Source organism: Filicampus tigris, chromosome 7, assembly GCF_054856515.1.
Source record: "Filicampus tigris isolate MCC_2025a chromosome 7, RoL_Ftig_1.0, whole genome shotgun sequence".
In the NCBI taxonomy this organism is placed as follows: Eukaryota; Metazoa; Chordata; class Actinopteri; order Syngnathiformes; family Syngnathidae; genus Filicampus; species Filicampus tigris.
The window spans coordinates 18555808-18583079 of NC_141223.1; the positions used below are offsets into that span (position 1 = coordinate 18555808).

Sequence of the window (27272 nt, forward strand, 5' to 3'; positions counted from 1 at the left end):
GTCTCACGAGGGGCTTCAGGCTTTAATAGGTTAAACAATGTGCTTTCATTGTGCAAAGATATAAACTTTGAGTGCTCCATTGGTTTGTGTGATCAAAGTAAGCAATTCAGAGTCATCCTTCAATACGTTTCCCCTGGAAACAAATTCCCAAAAGGGTTGTGTCTAGCAGTGATTTCTTGTACCATACTCATGTCTGTGTAGGCCTTTCTGCTCGCTTGTCAAACAGGAATTCCTTGCTCTCCCACTCGTGGACTTGCTCTTTGCGCCGCCAAATATTATTTTAACACTCCACGCGTGCACGCGTTGCACATTAAAGACCCTCTTCATTTAAAAATAGAACCCTTTTACCCTTCATCGTACCATCTGGTCCCACTCACCAGTCGTGGGTGAGATGTGGTTTTGTATTTGGAGGACTGTTAATGTCAAATGTTTTGTATATTTTGCAGGGTTGGGAGTGGTATTATTGTGGAATAAAAGTCAAGTCTTGAGTGTTATTTGTTAATTCATTAATTTGACTACAGTAAATTACGATAAGCATTTGGCTAAACTTCCTTGATTAACTATGAGGAAAAGGAACAATTGTTATTTTCAAACATGTTTTTTTTCTTTTAACTGAAACTGAGTATTTGCTGTTCTGATCTCCAGTTTTCACACATAATGTTGATGGCTCAAGGCGTTGCCATAGTGCAGGTCTGCGCGGATGATGTCACATTGTTCTTGTTTCGACTGCAAACTCGATCAACGCTCCATTTAGCCTCATTGGGTTTAAGACACGATTAATCAGCAAACTATTCCACACAATCGATAGAATTCTGAGTTGCAAGTGGCAGTTATTAAGCCTTGTACAAATAATCTATTTTGCATTGATTCGAGTTCTCAGTAGTATCCTTATATATTATGCTGGCTTTTTAGTCACGCTCTTTTTGGAACGTGCTCCTATTTCCATTCTTACAATTCTCTTTCATCAGAGTTTTGTCGAGGCGAGTTTGAGCTCCACGCACCAGAGCCACAGTCCTGCTCCTTCGGCTCCACCTCGTTCGAACCTGCCAGCTGTCAAGTGTGAATGACGGTGCTCTGGTGTCCCGGGAGCGGTGCTGCAGACTGGGAGTGGGGCATCTATTTTGAATACTGGCACGGGCATGTTGAGCGGGAGGTGATGTCAGTCGGCGCTTCAAGGCAATTTTCACTTTAAGCTGCTAAAATTGAACGTTGCATCACAAATGGTTGCTCTTGCTAAGTAAAGTTATCGGTCCCTGTCTGATTTGCGTGGGAAATATATCCCTTTCCTGTGATATGTTCCTACATTTGATGTCAACGCTTGAGTTAAATGTTCAGTGACCTTTTAAGGCTGATTGGCCTAACAACAGTGTTTGCCAACGGCTCAGGTTTCCCCGTACACACAAAAATGTCAGGTAGGTCTTCACACACAAAAAAGTGTTTGTTTATAGCAGCATCTTTCAACAGTAACACAAATGACTCATACACTCACCAGGCACCTTGTCAAAAAAGTCATAGATATTACTCGGTTTTGATGGACAGAAAGAGGTTTACTGAAAGTCAATTTCAGATGCTAGTGGTGTAGAACTTGCTTAACCCATTAAGGACGGGAGCACAGAACTGCGTTTCTAACACTAAAGATGGGAGTGCCGTTGCGTGTTGCACCCTTTAAAGCCAGTAGAGCGTATATGTCATTTTCTTTTTTTAATCCACTTCTCGGTCCAATGAAATGCATCAGAATATACATGTGATGGTGTCATGAGTTGTCGGAGGATATCCAGAATTTTTTCGAGGAGTAATGGCGGCACAGTTAGTCGCGGGAGCTCCGCTATAAGTCGCGGTAGTGATATCGACGACACGCTCGTGGATTTTAAAGCCGTGAAACCATTCAAACGTGATGTATGGTTAAAATGTATGGTCGTAGACAATGACGATTTTAACGTCTTTGTAGGAGAATACAGCATGGTAATTACCGCTCAATTTTTTAAAATTAAAAATAGTGCTTCACTTGCATCTTCGATTGAAACAGTAAAGATTAATAAACTCGGGTCTGTGTGAAAGTCACATGTCTAAGCTCTCAAATTCTTTTGGAATTAGGTTTCTCTCTGCTACAGGGGCTGAGATATTATTTTGTAGGTGGCCAAAATGTCAGGTTTTCATGGGTGACTCCAAAGACGACTGTAGGTTTTACAGTAATGTCTCACGAGGGGCTTCAGGCTTTAATGGGTTAATATGGAAAGCTTGTTCTAATATTTTTGCTGGGCTCATTGGGCTGGATCAAGAAGGCAACGTACAACCATAATAATAAACATACAGTGGTACCTACACTTACTAGTGACCCAACTTAAAGCTTTTAAAGATACAAGCCGTCACATGACTAATTTTTCGTTTTTTGCTCTGACTTATGAGCAAGAATTTGAGATGCGATAGCTAGATGATGACAGCGCAAACTTCAAATTGTGAAAAAATTCTTAAGAAACAGAGACCAAGCTGTTTGTTGCCACTCAATGTTAAATTTAACCATCAAACTTAACATAAAAAGAAGAGAATTGTACTTTATGAATGTAAAACAAACACAACTTTGCCTTGGGAAAGTCTGCTTATTATATTATTTATCCTCTGCAAAAAAAAAATAGCAATATTATTGCAGTTGTGACTGCCTCCTTCGTGTTTATCCGCAGGTCTATATTATAATGCCCCCTAGATTGGGGACCACACCGCTGCCCTCGAGAACTGCACTAAATCATCTTATCGGCCGGTCTCCTACTCCAAGTCAGGGGTGGACAATTCATTTTTTGAAGGGGACGTGAAAAACTGCAACGGTTGTCGCGGACCAAACCAACATGCTAACTTCAAATGTGTTCAATGTGAATCTATTTATATAAAGCAGTGCATTGTATTGTTCTTATAAACTGCCACTTGTGTAGCTATGGCATGAGTAGTTGTAATTCTGAAATAAAAATGAAAATAAAAACTGGTGAAAGACATTCAAATCAGTCACATTAAAATGACATATTAACACATTGACATAAAATCAATGGTCGGAAAAATAACTACATACAGTGACAATATCTCTAAATTGGCAACACCGAAATCGCTGCTCTTATTTGCTTGCACTGCTGACTCGTGTGCACATCAGAATAAAAGCAGTGCATACTTTACATTTTATTTTGACTTCATAAAGACTCCAAGGGCCTGTATGAGACTGTGGAGTGGCCGGATGTAACATTTTACTTTACCCACATGTGCCATATGCCATGAAGTTACATGATGTCGGTGGGTCGGTAAAAAAGATGAGTACTAATCAGCAACCTCTGGTCCTCATTTGAGAATCACACCAAAATTCCATATGCACCCCTGGTTACTGTGTCAAGCTGAATTGAAGCGTACCACCCGGTGGAAATGTGGCTTAATGTTGTAGCCAGTGAGTTTGTATCTGTGACACAGTGGATTATCATAAGCTGGTTACGTTCCGGTATCTGGTATTGCTCCGTTTGCAATCTCTTCCATTGAACGATAAATGGTTTACTGGTTACTGACTTGTGTATATCTAATTCTTTTCATTACAAAGAGCTGATCGTTCAAGAGGATTGTTTGCTAATTGTTTTTTACCTGCTGCATAACCAGGTGTTTGTTTAGTGGCTGGTTAGATATAATCAAGGTCAATGGTTTGTAGGTTCGGCAGTAAGATGCACTCTCCTGCCATCCTCTTGCTTTGTATGTTAGTCCAGACGTGTAGACGTCCGTTGTGCGGGGAGCTTTTTACAGTGGCTTGACTGTAATATATTCTCTAATCAAGAAATTTTTACAACACATGCATCCCATGTTGATAATGACAATCTTAAATGCACCAAACAGTCCCAATGAAACTGGAACATTAGGGAGTCTGGTACTGACACACATGCTCGTAAATAAATTAAATGAAGGTACAGTACATTGTGTTCATAAATTGCAGGACCACTTCCCATCAGGTTGTCTTGATTGAAATTAACACCGGTGTGTGTGACAGCATATTTTATTGTCATTATTGAAAAGGCTAATACTTTTTTTTTTAACGTCAATAATCTTGCTGATTTCCAGAGGTGACCCAGACCTATAGGATCACATCCTTGAGTGGTTATCAGATGGTTGGCACTGTAACCATGACCTATTATGATATATATAAAGGCTTTTAACATACCTTTTACCTTTTTAAAAGTGCAAAGGTCTAAGTACTCTACAAACACTTTCGAAATCTTCAAGTATGTCGATGATATTGAAATTCAAACGCAATATTTAAGTGCAGGTAAATCTCATTTTGGTGATTGGATGAGATTTGCTATACAGCAGAGAAGTGCCTGCACCAGCACTACCAGCTACTCGGTTGTAGTAATTGATTTATAATTTATGGCAGGTGGCGTTCCCTCGTTGCTAAGAGTTTTTGTTCATCCCAAAACAGCAGTCCGACTGACTGGCAGTTCTACTGTAGCTCGCATGCAACTATGCAACACTGCTAGGACTTCGCTTTAATAGCTTCCTCTTTAAACACCTCAAGCTCCAAACAAAACCTGCGATGGCAAGTGTGCCCGTGTTAAGTACAATTTAGAGACTTAAAAAAAAAAAGGTCACCTTGCTGAATCAGGCAGCCTGTGAATGGGGAAAAAATCAATCGATGCTGCCTTCCTTACAGCAGATTTCTCTTCAGGCCTCAGGTGTCCTGAGTCTAAGCCTCTTAACCCATTAAGGACGGGAGCGCATAACCGCGTTTCTACCACTGGAGCCGGGAGCCCTGTTGCGTCATTCTAACTTTAAAGCCGGGAGAGCGTATACGTCATTTTCTATTTATTATTTAATTCTCGGTCTCCTAACCAATGAAATGCATCAGAATAGACATGTGATGGTGTCGTGAATCGTCGGAGGGTATCCGTAATTTTTTCGAGCAGTAATGGCGGACACCGTCGATCGCGGGAGCTCTGAAATGAATAACAGCAGTGATTTAGACGACGCGATTGTGGACTTTGAACCAGTAGAACTAGTCGAACGTGATATATGGTCAAAGCTAGGCAGTCCGTCCCTGGGCAAGACCGGTCGAACCCTCCGGCCCGGCCGGATGCCCATTTTTGGGGTGGGGGGTGGGGGCTGACAAATTTAAAAAAAGGGCTGGACTAAGCATGGCCGGAACTAGATTTTAGTCTCGCCCACTAATCGGCCCTCATGCGTGTGACGTGCTCGCGAAGCGGCCAAATTTCATTTCAGCCTACTCGGTGCAAGGCTTCTTTTTAGGCTTCTTTCTACTCCCGCAATGGCGAGAGCGACAACTGCCGCATTGATTCACGTGACCGACGCATTGTGCTGTTGGCGACAGGTCTGCAACACATGCCACGCACCCATCAGGAATTGTTGCTGCTCTGATCGGTCCATTACGTCATATGTTGCAATGACAGAAAAGAGGATGCTAATTACCACTCGATTTTTTAAATTATTTTTTTAAAGTAATGCTTCTCTTGCACTGACACTTTATTTTTACCTCTTCGATTGAAACTTAAAAGATGAATAAACTCGGGTCTGTGTGAAAGCCACACGTCTAAGATCTCAAATTATTTTGGAATTATGTTTCTGTCTACTACAGGGGCTGAGATATTCATTATTTTGTAGGTGTTGAATTTCTGGGAAAACTCCAGGTTTTCAAGGGTAATTCCAAAGACGACCTTAGGTTTTGGGGAGCTGTTGATCCAGGCGCTTTAGGCCTTAATGGGTTCAACTGGGATTGTAGTTTGTTTTGGGTGCCACTGTCAGCATCTTGACCTATTACACGATGTGAAAAAATACCTTTGCGTTTGTGGTTACCTCTCTGCTTCCTCCGAGCATGATTTTCAAAGATGTTTGGAGCAGACATTTCCCCCACCTCACAGTCACCACTCCCTCTCGGCATGTACCAGCAGCACAGGAGGAAGTGATGAAAAACAAAAGTCAGAGAAATAGCATAGCTTGCATTTTAATTTAATGATCTTGCCAGGCTTATGCTCTACCTGGTTATTACAAAGTATTTGACCGACTAAGCTCTACTATCTTTTTGCTACTTGGCGCAACCAAAGGTGTCGCAGTACCTGACCCTTCATAAGGTTTGAACACAAATGAGTTCTCTTTCCCTGTCAAGCCGTTACTCTTCTGAAATCAATGCGTTGTGTGTGGAAATGCTGTGTGTGTGGTAAGCAAGAGACCACCAGCCGCTAAACCCCACCTTCCTTCTGGAAGTGTTTGCACACGCAAGTGTTTGCGCCACCTCAACTCGGCGGAATAACTCTGTTCCAAGGACTTAATGTTCGCTGGAAGGGACACCCTGTACCATTCACGCTTGCAAAGCTGCACACTTAAAATAGTGTGAGCAAATGTAGTGCAACCTTTGTTTGTATGCTGTATGAAATTAGAATTATTGATTTCTAAATTGAGTGGGGTACTCACAATTAAAAGTAGTGTTGTTCTGATATCTCTTTTTGGCCTCAGATACCGATTCCGCTACCTCGCTACAGTATCGGCCGATGCCGATACCTTGCCATTTGAAAAATCAAAATATAAGTGCAATTGTTTTCTTGTAATTCTAAAGAATTGCATACTCACTTGGATGTAAAATCATTCATATTTAAATCATCACTGGTGAACTATCTGTAGTAACATAATATACACACAGAATACATGTGTTAAATAAACAGCCTATTTTCATAGCTCTTCATGCTGGTGAGAGCGAGACATCGGCTAGATATTCACAGAGCTGGGCACTACTAAAAATTGAGTGTCCGTTATTCGTCATCTGGCTGCAGCGTGGGTACCCTTCCATCGGCCGTCATTCGCCTTTTTTTTCTGGGGCGTGAAATAGTATCCGTCTATAGGCCGGTCCGCCTCTAATTTTAAACTGCCTTCAGCAAGGTAATAAGTCACTGCCTCGGCTACTTCTTTACACTGCTTGCATGCTTTTTCATATGGAGTGCGCTTGTTAAATGACTGTGTTGCCGTGGGTTGCGTTAGCTCGGAGCTAGCGGCTCCCTCTGGCTAATATGTGTCTGATCTCGGTTTGCTTTGGCTGTCGGCGCTGAGATCCGAACCGAGTCTCTGCAAACTTTGCAAACAACTGGTTTGCGCTTTCTCTTCCGAGGAAAAGCCAAACCAAATCGACACTGTGGATGTGGAGTTTCTTTTCGGGACCAACTCTGCTTCGTGGTGACTTTCCACTATAGCTTCCCGCTATACTAACAAACAGGGAGGCGGGGAGTGTCACGTACGGTGCACTGTGCGTGCTGTGATTGGTTGGTGGCGTATACGCGTCGGCGGCTTTGCGCCGCCATCAGAGCTAAACTGTTTAGAATATGCCATGTAGACGATCAAACAATCGTTCGACTTTAGAGATCGTGAACACGTTAAACCACTTAACGATCTAATATCGTCATATCGCCCACCCCAATTTTATTTTATTAATTCAACCACCAAAACATGAAATTTCTCAATCATGATAGGACATACAAAAATAGTATCAATAACCCAAGCCAGAAAAGACAGGAAATCGGGTGTTTTGACATAAAGTAAAGTTTCTAGGGTCATTTTAGCAATTGTCTTCTCTGTTCTGTAGGAACAACGAATATTAAATTGGCCAAATGTGGTCCTGCATTACTCTGGAGGCATGTCCTCTTCTTCTTGTTTTGAATGACACTACATCTCTTCCAGCAGACTTCATTTTAATCTTGTGTGTGTTTTTGATAAAACTTGTGAACTGTGTACTCCCGAGTTCGCTGCCCCATTTATCATTGACTGCAGCTTTAATTGTTTGTTCTCGGCCTCCTAGGCTTTGTGGTTACATGTTGCAGCTGTAAGTGGTTGAACTTTAGAATGAGTAGGGTGATAGATGGTAGTGCTGCTCGATTATAAAAAAAAATTATTAATCACGATTATTTTGGCAATAATTGAAATAATGATTAGTCAAATGATCATTTATTTTTTGGCACAAAACAAGAAAATGTTTTAATGTAAAAAATGAATGCAACTGAAAGTTGAATTGACACACAAACAGCAGGCATGTCTGCCCTAACCACAGTCTGAACTCTCAACTCAACTTTATTTATATAGCACTTTAAAACAACCATTGCTGTATACAAAGTGCTCTCTACATGGAGTAAAATCAATCATACAACAACTTAGTCAAAAGAGTACATTAATAACAGCCAATTAATAAACAATTAATTAACTAATTATTTAATTAAATAATCATTTAATTGATTAATCTTAATACCTACATAAATACAGCAGACACCATGAACAAGAGAACAACAATGCCAAGTCTCATTGAGTTGAGTCGAAAGCCAAAGAATAAAAATGTGTTTTAAGATGAGTTTTACAAATGCACATAGGCTTCCCTAACGTTTCACGGAAGGTCATTCCCAAGGAATGGACCGACAACAGAAAAGGCTCCGTCCCCCCTGAGGCTCCAGTTAGTACTCTGTACACCTCCAGTAGTGTCTGGTCCGCACACACAATACTTTGTTTTTTGAGGACTTAAACGGGGGAAACTCTGATACAGTTTTCCAGTTTCTGATCTTCTGTAGTCAAGAGAGGGTTCCATCCACCAGAAAGTCCCTTAACAATGGCCGACATTCTCAAAACGTCTTATAGTCTTAGAATTCTCTAAATTGCGTTCCATCCGGTGCTTATTTGAATGTTTTGGGGGGGATTGTGCCACAATCAGAACTTTGTTCACAGAACTAGCACAAATAGAAGGTGTAAGAAACATGGTGATTTGACAGCATGAGCCAGAGAGCTTTAACATGACTACATCTCTGAAGTGATGATGCATTTAAACTCTTGTCTCCACCCACACCCTGCACGCCTCCACTCCGGTCCAAACATTCATGCCTCAACAGAGCAATATCAGAATACTGTTATACTTGCTTAGACTGAGTCGCCGGAGGAAGTTTATGAAACACTGTGACATTGAATAAGTTATTAGTTAGTGCTCAGTGCTCATTTTGCTTGACCTGCACAGTTATGAGTTTCAGAGACAGTGCTACAAAACTTTATGAAGATAATAAAGCTCAGAAGTAGGACTGTAACAGATCATTTAATAATGACAAAAAAGTCAAAGTAAAATCTCTGCCTTGAGGCTTCGCAGGGATCAATTTTTCGCACGAAACACATGTAACTTCAGTCTCATACACCGCTTCATGTCGTAATAAGCTGACACGACTCAACACGCAGACCGGCTAACAGGTTAGGCACTTAGGCAATTGTCGCAGTCTTTTGGCATATTTATGTCTACTGCCCACTGTACTGTAGATTATTCTATCCTATGTGTGTGTGTGTGCGTGCGTGTCTGTGTTTGGTAGAGAGATTTGGTGTATGGGAAAGTACCATTGACACTGCAATGTAAACTTTATTGTTTTGTGCTTTTCCAGCTCAGAATGTGACAGTGGACGACATCCTGTCTTCGTATAAACAGGCCTGTCAGAAGCTCAACTGTAAACCCATTCCCAAAGTGCTCAAACAGATTCAGGTGAGGCACCCTTTGACAACACCATACATTCCCAAATTTCACACACATATACTGTTGTGTCACGATAAAACTAGGGCTGTCCCAAACGATTATTTTTCTCCCGATTCATCTATCGACTATTTTTTCCGATTGGTCGATTAGTCTAACAATAATTTTTTTTCAACTAATCCAGAAGTTTTAGGGTTGACGATTATTAATTTACAAAACCATTTCTGAACTTTTTAAAAATTCTTTATTAAAGTAAAAAAAAAAAAAACATTTGAAATTGAATGAAAACTCACATCTCTTTTAGGCAAGCATCATGACGTGTGAACATGAATGAGGTAGTTCTCTGTCCATGTGTTACGGTGAAACAATGTGTGAGCTCATGTTAAACAGCCCAAGTATAACTAAAAAATAAATAACTTATAAATAAATGAGGAACACCCTCCACAAATGCAATGGGCCTCATGTTCTGGACAATCATTTTAAGGATGCTTTGTGTGTGATTTGAGATGCTTTTCTGGTGTGCATACCTCTTTTATTTTGGGGGGAGGGCTGTTTTCTGCTGTACGACCTTGTTTACAACTGGCGGTATGCACGTGTTGACGCATTTACATCATCGAAACTCGACGGTATGTGCGTTCCGACGTATTTATGTCATCACACTCTTCGTTGACAGTATGTTGTGCGGGCCGACGTATTTACGTCATCTGTGATGTCGACTAGCCGGGACAGCCCTAGATAAAACACATCAAAACCACACAGTTGAATAGTGACTAGGAATTATGTCACATGCCTCCTTAAATATAATCACACCCCCAGATGGGTGAACTCCTTGTTTTCTTTTTTTTGCTCTGTAATTTGATGTACCCAACTGCAATTTACTGCAGTCTATGTTCCTGCTGACTCTGCTGTCCTGAAGCTAGCAACTGCTACTGCTACTTTCCCGTGTGGATGTTAGTACGACTTTGCTCTGACAGATCCGGTCCATGTGCAGATGCCTCGACCAGCCATGGGAACCGCATACCCGGACACAGTTGACCCAATCCCTCTCTTTCCCAAAACCATTGCAACAAGTTTTGCTTTGAGACTGTTTTGTTCGAACTCGGAAGGCAATTGAAAGACATAACGACCTATTTACTGGTCTGGCTGTGGTCATCTTGGGTTGTAAATTACAATCAGGGTCAGAAAAATCTGATACTAATTTCCTTGTAAGAATTAAGCCTACAATTCCAGGTGTGATTTATTCTTCCCCCCTGGGATAAGGCACTGATATCCCCAGCAGAAACACTAGCATTTCTAGTCTCTGCTTTTCTTTTGCAGCCTTGTCTTGCGAGTGAGCCAGCAGTCATGTGTCCCATAATCCCTCTGTAGAAACAGTTCCTCAGGTCAAATCCAGTGTGGTGAGGATTGCCTTTGTATGTGAATTAGCACACATGATCACTGTGGGTTTGAATAATTGTTCCTGCAGTTTTAGCCTCAGTTACAAGGCCCCCATTGAATAAGGAGTTGTAGAGGTTACCGGTAGCTTGAGAGACTCAACAAAGGAATCTCTGCACGCCGAGTGAGTCAAGAGTTAACGTCACACCTTCTTGAGGAAAGACACATCACACTGCTAAGATGATGCCCAGGCCTTCATTTTATGGTCTAGGTACATTTCCACTGGCCCGGTATAGCGGCCGATATCCCCAGCCCCTCCCTTTTTCCTTCCCGCCTTCCTTGTCATATTCTGAGGGTTCATCTATGCAGTTTTACCGCAGTTTTTTACTATATACCCATCTTGTTTGTTATTAGTCATATTTGTACTTGGCATTCCTCCCAACATCTTTTTGTTTTAAATTTATGCTGAGTCATCGCTTCAGTAAGCAGCCATGTAAACTAGAGAGTCAGACATAACTGTTTGCCTTTTTTTTAAAGGGTTTTTGCAAGACAGAGCTCAGTCATCATTCAGGCCCCGCTTCTTTCTCGCTGAATGCAGTCTTCAGTAAGACTTTGTCACACATGCGACAGATTGCCAGGGGCCCTATGGGTTATTTGCATTTCAGGCCCTTTGTTTGTGTCGCTGGCGTTCATAAGGATGACTGTTTAGCAGCTGCATGGTGGATGCCTTCGCCACTGCAAATGTCACCAGAGTCTTTGGACCTTGTTACGAAGAATGCAAAAGGAACAAATGGCTTTCTCTATGGGCAGTATACTGTCTGTATGCTAAACAGTGGAACTTTTGAAGTTGAACGCAATGCCGCCTGGGAAGCTCCAGTTTGGTCATATTTAGAAACAGCTTTTCACATAATAAATTAATCGTTGCAGTGTCGAACTTCCACCCTTATAGAACCTTTGTTAACTGTATGAGCAGCATTTTCATTAGCATTTGAACTAAGAATGGCCAAATGAAGGCTTCATTGCTTCATTTGTGAGCCTGTCACCACATATTTGGCAGAGCAGGGTTGGTGAATGAGATCACCTGTGGAGATAAACCCATATTTGAAGCATAAGTGTCAATGTTGTCTCGTAAATGTGGCTTTCTATTTCTTAGAAACTATAGGCTCGTCTTCTGACTCCGATGATCGTTAAAATATTATTTGTTCAGTCTCTACGTGGCCCAGTATCAAATGGCCCACAGATGATGGTGGTGGTTTGGGACTGCTGGTCTAAATAATAAGTATGGTTGTCTGTAGGTGTCCTGTGATTGACTGGCGACCCATCTAGGAAGGGTAGTACTCTACCTTTTACGAGGTCAGCTCGGACAGTCTTCGGCTCTCCTTGACCCTGACCTGGATAAGTGATATAGAAAATGCAGGGATAGATGATGTGTGACGGACGCATTATATAGATTTGTGCACTTCTTCATAGTGCTTTGTGACATTCTTAACATTAACATTCTTACCATTCTTAACTCATACACTTGGAAGAAGAAGTTAGCTGCTTTATACCAAAACCTATACAATAAATTGTCTACTCACACTTGGTGACTTTTTATGGCTTCAGAAAAGTTTAATTTCCTGGTTAACATGACACTTTTCCTCCTTGGCAACGTAAGGCTGAAGTGTCTTGGTCCAGTATGTTCCATGAACACGCATCATTTATACAGTATATACAGTACATGTGCAAACCATACATGTTAACTCATTCAGTACCAGACATTTTCAGATCCTCTTTTACCCTAACGTTTGGAAACATTTGAAAAAAATATATAGAGATAAACTCCTGGGATTGAATGGCTGGACTGTGAAAAGACATATAAATATGTCTTTGGGATTGTTAACTGGTCCTGAGTGTGCTCGCCCAAAGTCAGCTTGGATAGGATACAGCTCACCCGCCACCCTAATGTGGGTAAGCAATCTAGGAAATGGATGGCGGGATTGTCGCTTCCGCTCTGCTGGCCTTTATGTTGCCCGGACAACACAGGCATCTTGATAGACTAATTTATTGATTTAGGTGATCCTGTAATATGTAATTGACCAAACCTTAACCTAATGCATTTGTCATAGGATATGTTTCGTAATGTCAAATGAGCAAGCTTATCAAGACCTGTTGAGTCATGGAGAGGGTGGGGGCCATTAGCACTTCTAGCCGGGCTCAGATAATTACCAGCAGTGTGGCACGGGGGCAGAGGTAGTGGAGTTCATGCTGAACGGGATGGAGAGCCAACTATTTGCTGGCACATAGTTTCGAGGACAACTCTCCCAATGTTTGCGTGGGCGAGTGTATGACCAGGGCTAGAGGCAAAATATACAGCTTTGTTTGATGTGCGATGTGCTGCCTGACAACCTCATCTGTCAGAGTTCATACTGACTGCTAACTAGCGGAAGCAGTAACATTCACAGTGGCTATGTTGACATGGACACATTTATTCAGATTAAAAGCCTGATGGGAATAAAATGCTTCTTGTAAACACCCCATTCGGAATATTCTGACCCGATCAAACCCATTCCAATCAAGATTTTATTCCGAACGAGAGAGATAGTTTTGTGTTGATTGTGAATCCGATTGGTGCACATGAAAACACTTATTCTGAAATTTCGGAACAAACAGTGTTTACCGCGCGTTTCTGTTAATCCCGGAAGCTAGCAGAAACAGCGCAAATGAAAGACATTGCGGGCGCAAGACTGGGGGCAGCATGGATCAGCGGTAGAGTGGTCCTCTCTCAACCCGGAGGTTGTAGGTTCGATCCCCAGCCATTGTGTGACTGTGTTGAAGTATCCTTGAGCAAGATAGTGAACCCCCAGTTGCTCCTGATGCTGCGTCATCAATAGATAAATGAGGTACACTGTGAAGCGCTTTTAGTACCGACGGTAGAAAAGGTAGCGCTATACAAGTGACAGCCCATTTACCATTTAACATTTACTGAACTGGTACATTGTCATCTCCATTAGTAAGTGTTAACTTGCAATAACGCTAAGGTTTGAAGTAGAAATAGACGCAGCAATGTTTTGTTGACACGGGAGTTGGTAACAGCTTTTTCTTCTACCACTAGTTTAGGTATATTTGGTCAATCTGCGCATGTCAAAATATTTTCGATTATATTTTTGATTTTCAGTTCCCGATTTTCGATTCGATTCGATCTTATAAAAATTGCTACCATGCTTGTAACTCTGTGCACAATTGTGGTTCTGCAGCCATCCACAAACGCAATACTCAGTGATGCTTGGCGCAAGCGCATAATTTGATCTACACATTCAAAATGTGCTATGCATCTGCAATGAAAAAACGTTTCAAGACATTTTCTAGATGAATTTAATCAACTCCAGTTTTCGATTTTTCAAATCGATTTTAAATTGATTTTCGAGTAATAGTTACGTCCCTACAAAATACAGATCAAAAGTGTAATGCATGAACACGCAAATCCTAATCAGATCAATATTTTTAGTGTCCATGAAAACAGTGCATCCGATCATAGTTTTAATCCAAACTCTGATCGGATTAAAGGAATTTTGTCTACATAAATGTAGCCAGCGACATGCACACATACAGAGAAACACAAAACAGGAAAGCACCAGATTTATCAAGCAAATGTCTATCTTAGATCTCATAAGGGGAAGTTTCTCAGTGGCTAGTTGGTGTGGAGATGTTTCAAAATCTGCAACGCAACATGCGATTTCATAAAGTGCTTTGTCTCACTTGCACTGTTGTTTTTATTATTATTGCAGGAACTTGAAAACCTGACCCAGCGAAATGAATGCTTGGACCTAAAAGGTAAGCATCAAGAACGATGTACATTGTCACAAGTTTATCTTATGATGTGCTTATAATTGACAACAACCTACACAGTAGCCTACAGCGAAACCTCCAAAGTTGAACTCAAGCCATTCTGTGGCACTTCTTGACTTTCAGCAATTTTTCCCATAGCATGTAATGTTTAAAGATGTGTTCTTGACTATACATTAATTGGCTGAAGCAATTAATCCAAAAATTCAAAGCTAAATTTCTGCCTCTGGGCTTCATGGGGATCATTTTTCTGTACACACTAATAGTACTGCAGACACACACATCGCTTCGTATAGAAATACCTTAGTGTGATGAAAGATAAAGTACAATATGTCTACTGCAAAACTGAACCAACACAACGCAAGATCACATCTATGATCACCAACACATGGTATCAATTTTGGCTGATTTAATATACCCTACCGCCGCTAGTTAGTATTTATTGTAATCCCCCCACAAGTCGCCAAGGAATACACAGCTTCTGGTGTACTTTCAATCGCTTTGTTGAACATCCATCCATCCATTATTCAAACCGCTTATCCTCATGAGGGTCACGGGCGGGCTGGAGCCTATGCCAGCTGTCTTTGGTCACACAAAAACAAACATTCACACTTACAATCATACCTAGGCACAATTTTAGAATGTTCAATTAACCTACCATGCATGTTTTTGGAATGTGGGAGGAAACCGGAGTAAACAGCAGCAAAGTAGACATGTAATAAGCACATTCATAAATTAGTGACAACACAAAAAAAACAACAACAAAATTTATCAATTAGATGTTCAATGAGCTTATTGTTCTGCATGATTTGCTGACGTCGTGGTTTGAACTCCATATCTAGTTTGGCTTTTTTGTTTCATGATTTTGTTCTGCTACAGCATAATACACTGGCCTTGTTTGTTTGTGCACAGGTGAAAAGTTGGACTACAAGGCATGCGAGTCTCTGGAAGAGGTTTTAAAGAGAGTCCAGTTTAAAGTGATAGACCTGGAGCAGACCAACTTAGATGAAGATGTAAGAAGAAATTACCGTCATTTTATTTCTGAATACTCAAGACTGGTGGGAGCAAGGAGTTGAGTGTGTGTCATGGGATTTTTGATTATACCATGTCCCCCTTGGGGCTGCAGGCAGATAAGAGGCAGGCGCTCTTGTGGCCTGAGGGGCACTTCCTGTCACAAGACAGAAAATATACTGTAAAGCAGTTTGAGGTTTATTTCCCGTTGCAAGCACAAGTTGTGCTCGCAGCCAGACTGAGCTTGCACTGGCATGGAAAGCTCGCTTCAATTACTGCTTGCCGTTTTGTTCTGCTGCTCTCACAACTCTTATCCTGAAATGCAGACGGCCAAAGAAAGCAGTCGTTTTCAGCGGAGGCAGCAGATGCACATGCCCCTCTTCACCCAACGTAGGCCAAAAGCCCCAGGAAGGGAATGAGTCATCACACAACATCACCTCAGCCCGAGATGGATGAGTGCAATTGAAATACGAAGCTGAAAGGAAAGGGGAAGGCAGGCCAGCAAGTGGACCTATTGGAGGGGATGAGTTCATCCGATTCACATGGTGTGATGAGAACGGGAGACACAAGTGATATGTGAGAATGTATAGGCGATGGATCGTTTTGAAAAGGCATCCTTTAAAACCAGACAGAGTGGACTGCTTTTGAATTGGATGTGACTCACTTTCAGACGCCCCGGAGAGAAACACACACGTAGACTCAATATTATCCCAGTAAACACACACTGGGAGTCGGAAACATGTAATTTGACCCTAAAGGCCTCTTAATTACTCCCGCGTATGCGCGGGCGACAATGGCCACGTTGCATCACGTGACCGACGCCTTGTGCTGTGCCGACGTCTGCGACACGCACGCAACACATGCCGCACGCGCGTCAGAAATTGTTGCTGCGCGTAGAATGCAGCAAGCATTCTCTCTCATGATTGGTGCGATGACGTATTCGGCTTTCCCCGGCTCGGTTCCTAAATACACAAGGCCTCGGAAGAGGCTTGTCTGATTGACTTTGCTTTTATTCCTCTTCTGCCCTTTGCCAATGATATCATGGCACATTTCTTCATCAACTGTATACTTGATCAATAATATTTAAATAATTACGGATCATATTGATATTTATACCATTTATATGTATTGTAGACAGCAGAAAATATTGTTTTAAAAGTGTGTTTTTCAACAGTAATCTTTATTACAACAATTCTCATCCATTTTAACCGATTAAAGTAAAATTGCATGACAGAAAGCCAGAACCGCATATTCATAACATGGCAGAGCAATAAATCGGGATGACCCTATCACCTTTTTTTTACATTTTATACACATGACACTGAATCTCTTGGTTTTGATTATCTGCCAATGATGAATTCTGATCCGATACCTAAGCAAAGCATTGACGAATAGAGAGCGCATCCAATTTCTCAGTCGTCCTAGTTATGTTGAATTACATTTAATTTACATTTGTTTGTCACGTTTTCAATAAACAAAGTCTAAAAAAAAATATATATATATATATATATAATTTTATATATGATAAATTACACTTAATGCAATTACAAACGATAAGCTATTGCTGCTCAATTTGACGATATCTTTATACCTCTGGACTATTTTTTTTTGTGCTTTGTGACCTTTACTAATAAAGAAAAATAAACCCGATAACAATCGTCTGAAAAATACTCCATAATCAGCTCCAATTTTCATCCGCGTGATCAGATTGGGGCACGTAACAAACTTACTCCAGCCTTCCGAAGCTAACACATTTGCTTTTAAGGCATGTACTGACATGCTGACTTTGCGGGCCAGGGGAACCTCACTCTCTTCACATTTTCATTCAAGACTTACAGCAGACACATTTACAAGACAATGGTCCCGAGCTATTACTTTCTCGTTTTATTTTCACTATGTTTCTGTTTTCATGCCAGAAAACCTAGTCTGAATGTACAACCCCGATTCAATTGAAGTTAGGATGTTGTGTAAAAATTAAATAAAAACAGAATACAGTGGTTTGCAAATCCATAACAGTATGGGCGGTTCTTTTACTCTTTGGCCAGGAGGACACGATGTCCACAATTTCCAAAAACAATTTAAAATTTGGACTCGTCAGACCACAAAACACATTTCCTCTTTGCATCAGTCCATCTGGGAAGAGCTCAGGCCCAGAGAAGCTGGCGAAGTTTATGGGTGTTGTTGATAAATGGCTTTTGCTTTGGCTTTTGCACGTACGGATGTAGCGTCAAACTCTATTTGTTGACATGGTGTTCTGACGTGTTCCTGAGCCCACTTGCTGGTATCCTTTACACATTAGTGTCATTTTTTTTATGCAGTGCCGCCTGGGGGATCGAAAGTCACAGGCATTCAATGTTGGTTTTCGGCCTTGCCTCTTACATATGCAGTGATTTCTCCAGATTCTCTGAACGTTTCCATGACATTATGGACCATACTGTAGATGATGAAACCCCTAAATTCCTTGCAATTGTACGTTGACCAACATTGTCCTTAAACTGTTTGACTATTTACTTAGGCAGTTGTTCACAAAGAGGTGAACCTCAACCCATCTTTGCTTGTGACTGAGAACCAGGGATCAGAGAAGCTCCTTTTATACCCAATCATGGTACCCACCATCTTAACCTGTTCACCAGTGGGTTGTTCCAAACTGCGGTTTGTGTCTGATGAACATTCCTCAACTTTCTCAGTCTTTTTTGCCACCTGTCCTGTCCTGTTTTTTTGGAATGCGTTACAGCCATAAAATTTGAAGTTAATGATTCTTTGCTAAAAAGAATGCATTTTATCAGGTTGAACATTAAATGCCTTGTCTTTGTCGTTTATTCAATTAAATATAGGATGAACATGATTTGTAAATTATTTTATTATGTTTTTACAGTGGTACCTCTACTTACAAAATTAATTGGTCCTGGAAGAAATTTCTTAAGTAGGAAATTTTGTAAGTAGAGACGCGATTTCCATATAAATGCCGTAATCCGTTCCAAGCCTCCCAATATTCAGACATAAATGTTTTATAAAGCATAAAAATGCATCAAGACATGTAACAAATACAAACATGTTACAATTAGATTATTGCACAATAAATGAGAGTTGTGCATGATGTAAAAAACAAAGAATAGAGTAAAGAATGAAAATGATGGTCGTTTACCTTTTTAAAAAATTGCTGTCCTCATCGCTTCTTGCCCTCTTTGGTTCATGTTCTCTCTCAGAAGTGGTTTTTGCCTGGCGTTTTGTAAACAACTGATTTAATATCATGGCAACTGTCGATACATTACAGTCATATTCTTTGGCGAGATCAATCAAACGCATCCCTTTTTCATACTTTTCTATTATCTCTTGATTTATTTGTATGGACCCCAAAAAAACGATTTTCTCCTTTTTTTTTCTTTTCCTCGTTTCTAATTCACGTCAAACTATCGGAACACCTCATGGCCCGAGGGGCGAATGACGAAGACGCTGCATAGACATATCTATCTACACACATAGACACATACGGTAGAGGTCCCTTAGCCAATAGGATGCCAGGAAGATGCTAGGTAATAGCCAATGGCAGAGCAGCTATGAGTATGTTGCGTTCGGGAAACTCCGGAGCTGCGAGTAGCAGCCCATACTGTATTTTTACCTTTCGTATCTTGAAATTTCTTTCACAACAAGAGGCAATATTTTCCTGTTGAGGCGTTTCGTAACTTGAAAATTTGGTATGAAGAGACGTTCGTTAGTAGAGGTACCACTGTATTTACATTTTACACAACGTCCCAACGGAATTGGGTTTGCAATTACATGCACCCTCAGCTGCCAAGAAGGGAAATGCTCATTTGCTTCAAGGTTTAGCAATACTACAAGTAAAAGCACAGTTACAGCAGCAATCAATCCCAACCACTCTATTTTGGTCCCCAAGTGCTTGGTCCTCACCTTGTCTTCAGCCTGGGAAATCCTAGAAACCCAGCTACTGTCACCCCCTAGCATGCAACAGTTACCATGACCACGACAGCAATCCTAGCATACAGCTAAAGCTTACACCACATCTGTCCAACATTGTTCAACGTTGGCTACCTGTCGATTAATTGTTGCCTTTTGTTTTTGTTCTCTGCTTCTCAGGGTGCCTCGGCTCTGTTTGACATGATCGAGTACTACGAGTCGGCCACGCACCTCAACATCTCCTTCAACAAGCACATAGGCACGCGGGGATGGCAGGCCGCCGCTCACATGATGAGGAAGGTGAGAGTCTTTAAATGATTAGTATTTTAGTAGCCATAAAATCCTCGTGCAATTATGACCACACGAGGAAGCTTATAAGTCATCACAACTGTTGCAATGAAGACATCCATCCTGAAAGAGATTTATGAATACACATTTAGTTATTTTGAAGTGATTATGTCAATTCCCATCAGACACTGCCCGCATTACTTTGCAAAGTGTACACTCATCAGACACATCTCATGAGATTCGAGACAAGAGCTCGATCAAACATTCAGCCCCTGGAAAGATTATGGTGATGTCAATGTGCTGATTGACATTTAAGTGGGTTAATGGAATGTACGGAGAATATAGATTGCTTCCATCAATGTAACAGTGTGACTGCTTATTTCAGGGTATTTTCTAACAAAGCTGGTGACATCCGCTCACAGCAACGGTGACGTTTGCAGGCTACTGAATGTGATAGATGACTCAAGGTTGTCAATTGACATGCCACATTTTGTTGGTTTCAATTTATTACATTATTTCGTAAATAAGATGCCTTAAATTTGATCAGAGCGACCATAAAAAGTGTCTTGTTTGGTTTCATTTAACCTGCAGACCTGTATTTCCTCAAATAGTGGCCTGTGCTCTAATAATAGCTGCAATTTGTTTCTCTTCTTCATTTTTTAAAATCGTTTAAATGAGACATTTGGAGCATTTTTTCACGATCTCAAGGTTTCTGACATTGTTCTGTGAAAATACAGAAACAATGATTGCGGGACACTTAATATCCGCTTATCACACTTTGGTTCAAATCACTAAGTTTTAGAGAGGCAGTCCTTCAAATGCAAATGCAAATGCAGAGTATTGCTTTTACCATGAGGACCAGTGGGGGGGAGACTGGGCAAGAGTCTGGCATACCGAATTTTCCAACCCCTATGGCACTGGCAACTATTAGAAAAAAAAGTGATAGATGACTTATTGTGGTTTTATTGGAGACTCTGAGATTCCCTGTCCAGACTGCAAATGAAATGGCGCTTGCGCAACACTACCACTGACTAATCTAGCAGCAGTTGGGTAGCTGTTATGGTAATAGTGTAGAGAACAGATTTGCCTTATTGTTACGCACTTGTTTTCCACCACCACAGACAAGCTCTCTGCAGTATCTGGATGCAAGAAACACGCCGCTGCTGGACCACTCTGCTCCCTTTGTGGCTCGAGCGCTCAGGATCAGTGGCAGCCTGGCGGTTCTGCACCTGGAGAACGCCGGCCTGTCCGGCAGGCCGCTCATGTTGCTGGGTAAGAGTGGAACGATGACTGATGACTCAATGAATGAATTAGTTTCATTCTTCCTTTATGTTGTGTTTTTAGCAACGGCCCTGAAGATGAACATGAACCTGCGGGAGCTTTACCTTGCCGACAACAAGCTCAATGGCCTGCAGGATTCGGCCCAGCTGGGCAACCTGCTGAAGTTCAATTACAACATCCAAATTCTGGACCTGCGCAACAACCACATCCTGGACTCAGGTAGTGTAGCAGCCCTTATTGATCAGTTTATTGGTCATTTAGGGCTGAAACGATTAATCAAATAACTCAAAAGGTTCAATTACAAAAAGTGAACCGTATTTTGTGGACCATTGGGTGCACCGTATTATTAGGTGCAATATCAATTAGTGGGTCTATTAAAAAAAAAAAAGAAAAAGAAAACATGTCACACCGGGTCATAAGGTGCATTATTTTTGTGACGCATTCTATGTGCTATAGTTGATTCTAATTGTACCGTATGTTTATTTGATATATTTAGTGCTATTATGCTAGGTTCAGAACGTCTGAAACCTTTGGGTGGCGCCGTGTGTCCCGCCTGCTTTTGTTTGCCATGTAATTAAACAGGGATTGTGTTGGGCGGAGGAGGGGATCCTCCGACAGACCAAAAGTTTGAACATCGCTTGTCAATCTGGTGACTGGTGGTTGCGTTATTAATTTAGCTAATGCTAAATTATTGTTGTCACATTAACAACATTTTGACTTCGATACTATACCTGCATAAAGTGCCTTGATGCCGATACCGAAATGGTACCTCTACAAAAATCTAAAATCAGCAAAATTATAACTGATAAAAGAACTTCACATTTTTTAAGAAATATTAATTCAAAATACTAGGATATGCTTGATAAGAAAATAAAATTTGAAACCTAGTTAAACACTTATGAACATTTGCACACATGGGAGTGAGAGAAATATATTACATTGTTTCTTTCTATATTTGATTCTTTATATTTTATAGATTACATTTAAATTAAACTTTAAGAAAACTAGTTCCCATTTATTTATTTTTTTAAATGTCACCAATAGACAATGTGCACAGAGGTTTATAGAGCCATTTGTGTGACATCTATTGTAATGCAGTATTGATCAGGTTATGATCATTTTCATGGCCAGATATGCAGCTGTATAACCTCTATGCTTTTTGGACACAGAATCAACCAATTCTGATTTTAAGAATGACTTTTTTTTAAATAGTGAGATCAATGCCTGAATTTATGTTTATATAAGCATAATGTATGCATGTCAAACTATGTAGATGTAAAAACCTATAGTGAATAAGTATATATATTACATGCCATATTCTTGACCTATTTGACTGCATTTCATGTCATCCATTGTTGATATTGACAATACATTTGCACCGTCACAGTCAAGCAAATATGTTCATTTAATTGATAATGATTGAACGTAATGTTGCTTGCGTGTGTGGGTGCGTGCGTGCGTGCGTGTGTGTGTGTGTGTGTGTGTGTGTGTGCGCACGCGTGTGTGTGTTTGCATGCGTGTGTCTACTCTTCTCCAATCCGCTCCCAGCTAGTTGAATGCCTCGTCAAATTGTTAACAAAATAATTCACACTCTACTTATTTTTGAGTGAAGTGTTCGAAATGCATCACAACCTGTCACTCTTTAAACTGCTGGTGGTATAACTCTGGATGTCGGTCAGCGAAGTGCTTGGCCAGATTGGACGTGCTCCCACCTCGAGCCACGGTCGTTTGAAAACAAGCATTATAGTCTTTTTTTATCATGTTGGTCAGCTCGCCATGGCTGTCGGCCATGTAAGCAAAAAAGGTTCCATATATTTATATACAAGCGGAGGGGCAGCCAGCGCTGCAATGCTTGAGGCCATCTTCCTCACACGCAGAAGGAGGGGTGCCACTAACGGCGTTTCTCACATGTCGGTAGGCAGGCGCCTTAAGCGTATGTACAGTATACTTGCCTTTAGGACAGAGATGGCGAGCTCCGTGTGTTTTTTTTTTTTTTTCTTAATGCCGGTGTTTAAAAAAATGGCATCGAGCCATTTTTGACACCAAAACATCACGGTATGGTACTGATACGTTATCCCGTGCAACACTATGCTAAATGCTATCTTGGTTGACAGTTCAACAGCTGTAAATAAGTCAATACACTCACCATTACCTAAGATTTTTTTTTTGCTTATCTCAGCAGCTATCGGAAGCTGTTTACGGTCCTGGTCCACATAGTAATGTTTGAAATACGCCGCCAGAAAAGCTAAACTTTCGTTGTGTCTACCGGCAACCGAAGCATTGGCCTAGTAGCACTACATTTCCCAGGATTCTTGCACACAAACAAACTCAGTGTGTTTTGCAAATACATGATTCACCAACTAATACATTTTGTTTTGCACATAAGACATGTACCTATCAAACAAATACATACTGCTTCAGAAACAAACGCAGCATAGGCATACAAAGAAACATTTCTTCAATTTAAAGAAAAATATCCTTCAAGTTAAAGAAAAATATCTTTCAAGTTTAATCTAAAATCTTTCATGCTGTATTTGTGTCTGAAGCTGGATGTGTTTGTTTGATTGGTACATCATTGATGTGCAAAACAAAAAGCACTACGTAGTTTTTGAATAATGTTTTGTATTTGAAAAACACACTGAGTTTGTTTGTGAATTGTTGGGTATGAGTGAATCATGTTTTGTGTGTTTGTGGGGTTTTGGCATGATTTTAACTCCATACTAGTGCAACTGCAGACTCACGCTTCTCTCCGTGTAGAAATAAATTGGCGCGATGGCAGCGAGCCAGGAGGGGAGAGAGTGCATGCAAGACAGAGAATGTCCCAAGTTTGGGATCATTTCAAGTGCAATGTGTCTACAGTAAAGCAGAACTAACTAAAGCGCCACAACATATCTACAATGGCCAACGCTATGTAAACGGTCTTCGTTAATTTAATTAAGCCTTTCATTGCTAGTCAGAACGTATTGTAATACCCCCCGTGAGTGGTAAGGGACTGGTGCACTTTCAGTTGCTTTATTTAAAAAACAGTCACAAAATAAACACATTCATACACAAGCTGCTATGACTACAACAAATACAGACTGGCCAACGGTTAGCCAGTTAAAAGCCAGCCACTGACCTAAACTCACAACAGCCAACCCTACACTCTCATTTGCAGACTCCCACGGCACTCACCAGGCAGGCCAGTCCCCACCTTTTAAAGACGCACACACTGAAAGTCACAAATATTATAATGTGGGTGTGAGGATTGGGACCCCAAGTGGACATCAATAATACTCTGCATCTCACTTGCACATTTTGTTTTTTAATAATGCAAAATCAATTTGTACCCTATTACTCAATTAATCCATGGGATAATTAGTGGAATAATTGATTCTAAAAATGTTTGATAGATGCACCCATAGCCATGATGATCAATGGGAACTCAAATATCAAAAGACCATCTCCATCCCATTTCCATGGTCTCAAAACGGAATATTCCAAAAACTCTCCAGTAGCTCTTTTGGTACGTGTGAATACTGAAGGGACTCGAGAGCTCATCAGCATCCAAGTCTCTTGTGCCCACGTATTTATTTAATCTCCATTTATGTAACAGATGCACACGAACACAAAAATATCTCTCGGCTTGAGACTTGATTGAGTCGTGGTTGATGAATAATGATGATATCATTTTATCTTTGTGGTCCGAACGATTCATCCTGTGCTATTTTTGTTGGGGAGTTCGCTTTTTTAAATAGACTTGTTCCTCATTTTTGTACGCCGCCATTTGTCACAAAGTATTGACGCGTTGCATCCGAGCGTCCAGAGAACAATGTCCTCATGCTAATGAATCCTTGCCCACGTTAATGCATATAAGCTGCCGCTAATGATATTTTGCTGGCTTCAGCAGGACACAGATGGACTGACTGTGTTGGCGTGCGTGCGTGTGTGTTTGTATGTGTGTGTGGTTGTTGTCACAGGTTTGGCCTACGTGTGTGAAGGACTAAAAGAGCAAAGGAAAGGCCTCGTCACCTTGGTGCTATGGAACAACCAGCTGACACACAACGGCATGGGCTACCTTTCTGCTGCACTGGTATACACACACGCACCCACACACACACACACACACGCACACACACGCACACCACGTCTGTTATAGTGAAAGGTGACAGCAAGACATAATACAAGCGGAGCGACGGGTGTCAAAATACTTTATATAACAGTGAAATGGACGGCCACAACATAAATCATAAATATATTTTTGTATCATCTATTTGACCTATCTAATATTGTTTTAAAGTGCATTTTGTTGACTAGAGCTTGCAACTATTTGGGGAAATATGCGGCATTTGCACCTCATTAACCGCCTGACATATATACATCAGATTCTGTGGCCTTATGAATAAAAACTTAATTCATTGGTTTTGTCTTGTATTGTATTGTTTTGATGAGTCATCACATCCCCGTCACCTTGATGTTGGCCAATAAGGAGCTCATTGTTTGTAGGTGCCCATGTAGACGGCGATGAATGCCTGCTTGTCAGACAGAGCAGTGCAATCTGTGTTCTGTTGGTTTTATCATTTCCATGGTTGGCCACACAATTTCATGGTTCTGATAGGAACGCACGTTTGGATTGAAATGCCACATTTAACACTCGTTCTAGTGCGGTGGTTCTCAAACTTTTTACACCAAGTACTGCTTTAAATACTTAATGGTGTTGAGATATGTTCGGTGCTCAAAAAGTGCAGTCAATGTTTACATATTGTTTCAGGAAAACATGAAAAGTTGAAGTTATAAAGTCACAGATCTGTTTGCATTATTGATGTAATCCGACTCATGACTTACTGACTTATGTTCACGCCACACTTGATTGGGAGAATTTTTTGAAGTTGCATTGTGAACGGCTGAAAGACTGTAAAGGCCTAGATAGACCAATCCGACGTTGGCCAACCGTGACCGACGCTTACCCGCTGTGGCGTCGAGCTTACTGTCGGCACCTCACGCTGGAAAAATACACCTCCACGACAAGCAGTGACGCTGCCCATTAAAGTACCTTCTGGTACTCCGGGACGGGCCAGGACCACGTGGGTCCATTAAATATGCAGGACCGGAACTCTCGGACGGAGGGACAATGCCCAACTCTGGTAGTTCAGATTAATTTATTGCTTCTGTTTGTTTAAAAAAGGGTAAGCGGACCTTGAAAAAAATAATCACATATTAAATCACAATCACAGTATTGGGGGAGAGGGAATCAAAATTACTTTATTTTTCAAAAATGTTTTATCCTAACCATTTCTATCACCCAAGTGCCTTCTCACTTGTTAAGTGTTTGTTCGTTTTACATTCTGTTAGCCTTGCACCCAGAGTCTGGAGACACTGAACCTGGGTCATAACTCAGTGGGCAACGAGGGCGTCCACAAGCTGAAAGACGGACTGATTGCCAACCGCTCTGTGCTCAGACTGGGCCTCGCCTCCACCAAACTGTCCTGTGAAGGTGACAAAGAGAGGCTGTTTGTAGTTTCACAATTTTAGCTTTTTTTTTTGTACTTTTTTACCCCAAAGCTTTTTTTTTTTTTTTTCCCCTGCCTTGTCCGCTGCAGGGGCGGTGGCGGTGGCCGAATTTATAGCCGAGAGCCCGAGGCTGCTGCGTCTGGATCTGCGAGAAAATGAGATCAAGACAGGTGGATTGATGGCGCTGTCGCTCGCCCTGAAAGTCAACACCTCTCTGCTGCGCCTCGACCTCGACCGGGAGCCCAAGAAAGAAACTGTGAGCATACGCTAGTCAATAATTAACAATGTGTGGAAGGATTAGATACTGTGTATGAAAAGAAGGCTAGTACACTGTGGGCACCCTAAAAAAATGTGATTCACATTGCTTCCATTTTGTTGTGATGAATAGTTGGAATTAATTTTCCCCCAAACAAGTAGACCTGAGCAAGTCAAGCTTGCATTGACACAGGGCAATTATACTTTTACACCGGTCTCCGATCCGCATTTGGAAGAGGTCTGACTCCAAATTGAAGATATACAATTCCATGCAGGTTCTTTATTATTTATGCTGCCAGGCACTTATCACAATTGTGCCATTTCACAATAGGCA

The 27272-nt window shown here is 41.1% G+C and overlaps 1 protein-coding gene across 2 annotated transcripts in view; it reads left to right on the forward strand.

Annotated features, from left to right (window-relative positions):
* ppp1r37 (protein phosphatase 1, regulatory subunit 37) overlaps window positions 1-27272 on the forward strand; it is a 42568-nt gene that overhangs the window by 11437 nt on the left and 3859 nt on the right. For both annotated transcript variants that reach the window (XM_086036246.1, XM_086036245.1), the window contains exons 2-10: window positions 9414-9511; window positions 14641-14686; window positions 15611-15711; window positions 19805-19924; window positions 21034-21184; window positions 21257-21412; window positions 25153-25265; window positions 26525-26666; window positions 26773-26939. In XM_086036246.1, coding sequence (XP_085892372.1) covers window positions 9414-9511; window positions 14641-14686; window positions 15611-15711; window positions 19805-19924; window positions 21034-21184; window positions 21257-21412; window positions 25153-25265; window positions 26525-26666; window positions 26773-26939 — 1094 coding nt within the window. The remainder of the gene's footprint in view (window positions 1-9413; window positions 9512-14640; window positions 14687-15610; window positions 15712-19804; window positions 19925-21033; window positions 21185-21256; window positions 21413-25152; window positions 25266-26524; window positions 26667-26772; window positions 26940-27272) is intronic.